Source organism: Eptatretus burgeri, chromosome 9, assembly GCF_056783735.1.
Source record: "Eptatretus burgeri isolate ZD-2024b chromosome 9, Ebu_testis_v1, whole genome shotgun sequence".
Lineage (NCBI taxonomy): Eukaryota > Metazoa > Chordata > Myxini > Myxiniformes > Myxinidae > Eptatretus > Eptatretus burgeri.
The window spans coordinates 59163456-59169455 of record NC_140969.1 but is presented as its reverse complement, the minus strand read 5'-3'; the positions used below and the strand labels follow the sequence as shown (position 1 = coordinate 59169455).

General features: G+C 43.0%; 1 protein-coding gene across 10 annotated transcripts in view; it reads right to left on the bottom strand.

Moving 5' to 3' along the window:
- Positions 1-1733: 1733 nt before the first annotated feature.
- LOC147020176 (PHD finger protein 20-like protein 1) overlaps positions 1734-6000 on the bottom strand; it is a 109153-nt gene continuing 104886 nt past the window's right edge. For all 10 annotated transcript variants that reach the window (XM_085895258.1, XM_085895264.1, XM_085895265.1 and 7 more), the window contains 2 exons: positions 3070-3418; positions 1734-2105 (listed from right to left, as the gene is read on the bottom strand). In XM_085895258.1, coding sequence (XP_085751384.1) covers positions 1978-2105; positions 3070-3418 — 477 coding nt within the window. In that variant the 3' untranslated portion in view covers positions 1734-1977. The remainder of the gene's footprint in view (positions 2106-3069; positions 3419-6000) is intronic.

Sequence of the window (6000 nt, the reverse complement as noted above, 5' to 3'; positions counted from 1 at the left end):
TGTGGTGGCCCCCCAATGCCCTATTAAGTGACTTTAAAATTGGTGTTTCCATTTTTTTTGTCCACGACCTGTATGTACAACCTTGTCTTCATAGTTGTGGAGTTGAAAGACTGTACAAGAAAACTTGTATTCCTCACAATAGCTTTGAAAACTAAGGATAGGATTTCATTGTTATGGAGCTTCAAGCTGTGCAGGTGGATGATGGAATGTTGCTTTGAATGGACATTTCCACCATCACAGGCTGAATGAGCTCCACATTTTGTACACAACTTGTTGTTTTGTAGACCATTTCATGCTGGTCCGCTGATGATTTGTTTGGAACAAATTACATATATTTCGGATTTTATCACGTTTGAGGCTCGATAATAGCTGTGAAAAAATAGAATAAAGTAAAAGATGACTAATGTTAACTTCAAAAGATATATTTAGAGTCCATTGTAGAGATCAGGAGTTTTTGGTTATCTTCTAGTGACATCAGGGTATGGAACCATCCAGAGTTAAATGACTGATTTCTAGTAGTTGGGGCTTTCTCAAAAGTTTATCAAGGAGAGTACAAAGATTGTGAAGGAAGGTACTTAAAGGAGGAAGGGAAAGTCCTGTTACAGTGCAACAATGGTGTAGTGTGTTGCTTTGGCTTTTATTTCTCTGTTAATATCAATCTAGTTTGGATGACAGCCGACTATGACTCCCGGGTTAGACATCAATCGATTGAAGAACCTTGGGGCAACATTTGGTGGCTTGTCCGGGATCGATCCACAGCTGGTAAAATTTATTGACCTTTAAGTTGGAAAGAAAACTGCCTGTTATTCGGACACAAATAAAGGCTTCTTTGAGACTCAGAAAATATAACACTGCAAACGGATCTTTGCCACTCGATCATGACAGCTGTTTATGCAACCCTTTACTGAGGAAAACCTTGTATCTGTGATTGAATGCGACTACATAATTGTTCCATATCCAATGAGGGAAAAGGTAGATGACTAGACGTCTCATATTTTGCGTCGGGATCACATTAACACTCGTAGTGGCATTAAATGGTTGCAGATACCCAAGTGAGAAAACTTGCTTAACAATTGAATTTTTTTTTTCAATAAACAAACCAATATAGTCTCATTAGTCGTTCGACATTTTCTCACTCCACCTCTGGCCTGAAAAGGATGGCCTAGAGGTACGCACACTCGCCTCTAAGCTGTCTAGCATGGGTTCTAATCTTGACCCAACTATAGACTGTCATCCCAGTGTTTCTCAGGCATGGTGATTCATCAATGTGTGTGCTGTCCCTTGGATGGACGTTAAACTGTGGGTCCTGTCTGCCAGCATTCTTCAATGGTGGATATTAAAGATCCCATGGTGTCCTTCATGAAGATTAGGCAAAGTATCGCTGGCACCATGAACAAATTACAAATTCCTGCCCAAACCAGTAGAAGGCATTGCATCAGCAGCACAGCCAGGCTCCAGGAAATGCTGCTACCCCACAGCCTTGTGCTGCTTATGAACGATGCGCCCTCAACCAATGATGCTACCCCACAGCCTTGTGCTGCATAGGAAGAAACAAGCGAACGAACCCTTACTTCTGGGCCTCCTTCAATACTTTCAAGAGTCCTTAACAATTCAGCAATTTCCTAGCATCATCACCCAAAAATATATGGCTGGCGATACTCCCCATAAGTTTGCATTTTACCTCCGAAGACTGAACCACAAAGGGGAAATACTTGAATAAATGAACAAACATACAAGGAAAATATTATTTTATTCAAATATTCAGCCAGACAAATCATTGCCGAAACCTGTTCCACAAGGAAATCAAAGCGGAAACACCACCATAAATCCATGATTGCACATCTTTCAAATGGATACATGATGTTAGTTAAACTGTCAATCGTTAATGACTCGTAATCGATGCAGCACAATCCGTATCGTTAAAGTTTTGCATTTCATTTCGGCTGAGGACCGGGAATGAAAAGTGAGACTTCAAAATCACATGCAAAGCGCTGCAATTTGCTGTACCTTCTGCAGCTCGATCATCATCTGCCGAACAGTGTCCTTGGTCACGCCGAGAACATCTGCTTCGTCTTGCTGTTCTGCTCCAAACAGCTCCTCGAGTGCTGACAAGACAGCATGAGAACACGTCGTCAACATATTTGTCGTCTATACTGTGCTTGCCATTAAGCAGGGTTCAATCAACGACAGGATCAAATTTAACCAAAAACAGTTTCAATGTAGGAGCTAGCAGGGGGCGCAGCTCATATCCTAGCCCGCCGACCTTCTGATAGTTATGCAAAGCCGGCTGTCCTGTCTATATGAGTAAGTATTGAGTGCGAGCGGCCTCGCCAAATTCCCTACCTGCAGATAATAACTCAGATGAAGTTAATAGTATTGGTTTGTTCACAATTGATAAGTAAATTGGTAGATCAACTTAATGGAAAAAAAAAGAGTTTTAATACGTTTTTAACTTCTTAGTTAAAGCACGAGTGTATTTAGCCATAGCACCTCCTTTTATGTGCAGGTTTCCTTCCATTTCCCTCGCACAATAGTGATCAAAAACAAAAGATGCATTTGGTAAAAATTTGCATGTGCTAAAGAAATACCATGAAAGCCACCTCATGATTATCAGTTGATTATACTGAGCAGTTCAGATCCAAGCACACCAACGCATGAACAAATAGTTTCAAAGACAGGTCTTGAGTAATTAGCTGTGGCTGACATGATGGCGTAGAGGTACGCATACTGGCCTCTAAACCATCAAGCCTGGGTTCAAATTGAGACACAGCTATAAACACTCATCCCACTGTTTCACAGCCAGGTTGATTCAATGCTTGTGCTTTCTCTCAGAGGGACGTTAAACTGGTGTCCCATCTGCCACCATTAATTGATGTACGTTGAAAGATCCCACAGTGTCCTTTGCGAAGAGCAGGCGACCTATTGATGGAACCATTAACAAATTACAAATTCCAGTCCTAACCTGCAGAGGGCGGTGCAATAGGTGACACAGCCACACCCTCAGCCAGTGATGCTACCCCACAGCCTTATGCTGCATAGGAAAGAAAAAGGAGAAGAAGTAATAATTACCTGTGAGCTGTTCTGCAATGAAGTCCATCCTTCTTGCCACCATTTCTTGTAGCATTTCAATTTGCTTAAGAAGGTTCTGCTGACAAACGCTTTCCTGAAGGTTTTTCGTGCCCGCATCTTTGGGTTGAATCTCCTGTGCCGAGATGCTGCACCCCTGCCGTGACTCTCCCTCGTGACTTTCAAGCTCAGATTCCTTATTCAGACCCCTCAGGACTGACATTTTGAGCTGGCTTGCTGGTCTCTCAGGACTTGACTCATCTGTGTTGCACGAAGAAATCGACTGTTCCCCCGATGTTCCAAATTTTGAAACACCTTGCAAAGAAGATGGTGTGCCTTTTCTGCAAGCTTCCTAGAAAAAAAATCACATAACATCAATTCAGAATGCAACACCGAGTTATGTTTGGCTCCTATGAAGTCTGTAATCGATAAACAACACTCTGCTCACTTGGTAAACTGTTGGAACATGGCACGGGTTAGTTCACACAATATTTTTTTTATGCAAACTTTATTCATTTACTTTCAATCCCAGGAATGATTAATGGCAGAGAGCAACACTGATTGGTGGGATGTAAATGTGCCAATATAAGAAAATCGCACTGTTGGTGACTGACGGTTATTTCCCCAACAGGCGGGGTGAAAATGAGGGATTAGGGGGAAGGGGCAATGGCCCCCCTTTCAGACTTGGTACGGTCATGGGAAGTAAAACTACAACTTTTACCTCCTTTAAATGGGAGGATCCAGATGGGGAGCATAACCCCATGAGACCTTGCTGTCCTGATGCATTGTGCCAAATTTGGTCCGTATCACTCAGGCAATTGTGGAGAGGAAGAGGTTTTTCTGAAAATGAGGGATTCGGGGAGGGGGCCTGTGGCCCCATTTCCAGGGGAGCACAACTTAATGTTAAGGCATGGTCCCGATGCCTCATCGAGAGTTTTGTCAGGATCTGTCTGGTGGTTTCTGATAAGATTTCAAAATAAAATACCAAAATTTGGGTCAAAAACCCCTGTTTTAACCCCTTTATAGGGGGTGCATCTGGATTGGGAGCACAACCACATCAGACCTTGCTGTCCTGATGCAGCATACCAAATTTGATCCATATGGTTGGGTAGTTTGTGAGATGTTTCAATCAAATATTAACGGATGTGTGTACGTATGGTCGGACACTGGGACCCACTCTACGAGCTTATTTCAGAGAAACAACCGAAAAGACCCTCTCGTAGACAGGCCTTTGCTGCTCCTATGGTTGGCAGCGAGTGCCCCAGAAGCAGCAGGGGAAAGAGAGTGGTATAATTGCGTCTTCAGCCAGTGGGTCATCCAGATAGCTCAGATGGCAGTGCACTGGTATGGTTTTCCAGAGAACCTGGGTTCTATCCCGTGTCTGGGCATGTCATGTTTCATATACACTAGCAGATACCCATCTACGACGGGTATGGGGACAGGACGGATCACAATGCTCGGTTACGGTAGCTAGTTTGGAAGTTTTGCACCACATTCAACAGCTCAGTTCATATTGGTGGCATGTCTGGGTGCCCATTAGGGTGTTCCAAAAAAATGAAAGTTTGATTTTTGCTGCTCCCCGATTTTGCCTTTGTTCCAATACCCCATAAGAACTTATAGGTCAAAAATGAACAAAATTCCATATTTAGGGGTTCCTCAAGTTGGCACAATGTCCTGTTCATTGTCCATTATGGAGAGGGCATTTTGCACTGCAATGTCAAAAAGCTCATCTGGGTCTCCTTGGAAAAACTCTTCTTTCATCCTATATGACTGCTGTGGTTTTTGACGATTCTTTTTCAGCTCTTGATATAGATGGTAAAGCTTCATCGCCCTTTCCTGACATTTGGCCAGTTGCTGGATGGGAATCCGGGCCTTTTCCCAAAATGCCGAAACAGTCTCAATGGTCCGTTTTGCACTTTCCTTAATAGTACTTCCATGCTCCGTGTGGTGGTATAAGAAATTGCACAGAACTGCTCCGTTAGTTGGCAAGCCAGCACAGTGAATATCTGCTGTAGGTTTGCCAACCAACCATACTGACAAAGAACTCCTTGTGGTGCTTGCAGCTGCCATGACACAATCTGAAAAAGGAAGGTATGTAAATTCCAATGAAAATATCAAACAACCATATTAATTGTGAAGTGTACTGCGTTGTGCACATTTGACAGCAAGTTGTCAGTTACAGTTTGGCAAATTTCAACAATATTTTGCCAACTTGAGGAACCACTAAACATCCTCCAATCTGCTTCATGCTTGGTGTGTATGTTTCTACTGTCAAATGGAACAAAGGCACACCCAGGGAGCATGAATATTCATACTTTTATTTTTTACCCCCTGTTATGAAGCACCCGAGTGCCCATGGTTGCGTTTGAGACCGGTCGCTTTAGATTGTTGGCCTTGACACAGTGCCGGATGAGTAACACGAACGATTTGACATATTCATCGTTTCTATATTACCTTCATCAACAGATTAACAACATGGAAGGATAAAAGTCGCAAATACTGAGTTGAACAAACGTCCTGAACTCATGGACTTAGTTGAGTAAAGCACGTCATCTGGGACCCGGCTGTCGGTTTGCCACCGAATGTTGCTGATTGTGACGTCATCAATTCCCTCTGAAAATTCTATCTATATTCGATTTTTTGAATCTCCTATTGTTACGAATCTAGCAGCCATGAGCACTCAACAGCCAGGTCCTTTAGATCAGTTATATGGGTAAGTATGTGTTTCTAGGTAGGGTCCCGTCCTATCTTTAATGGGTGATAAATTGTATGTGCACTGATTGTACAATTGTATGTGCACAAATGAGCACCAGTTGTGCTGGGCCCGGTGTATGCCCTGGTTAGAATAGGTGTACCATATCCCTGTGTGTCGTAAGAGGCGACCAGGGTTGCGTCAGGAAGGGCATCCGGCGTAAAAACCTATGCCAAATCATT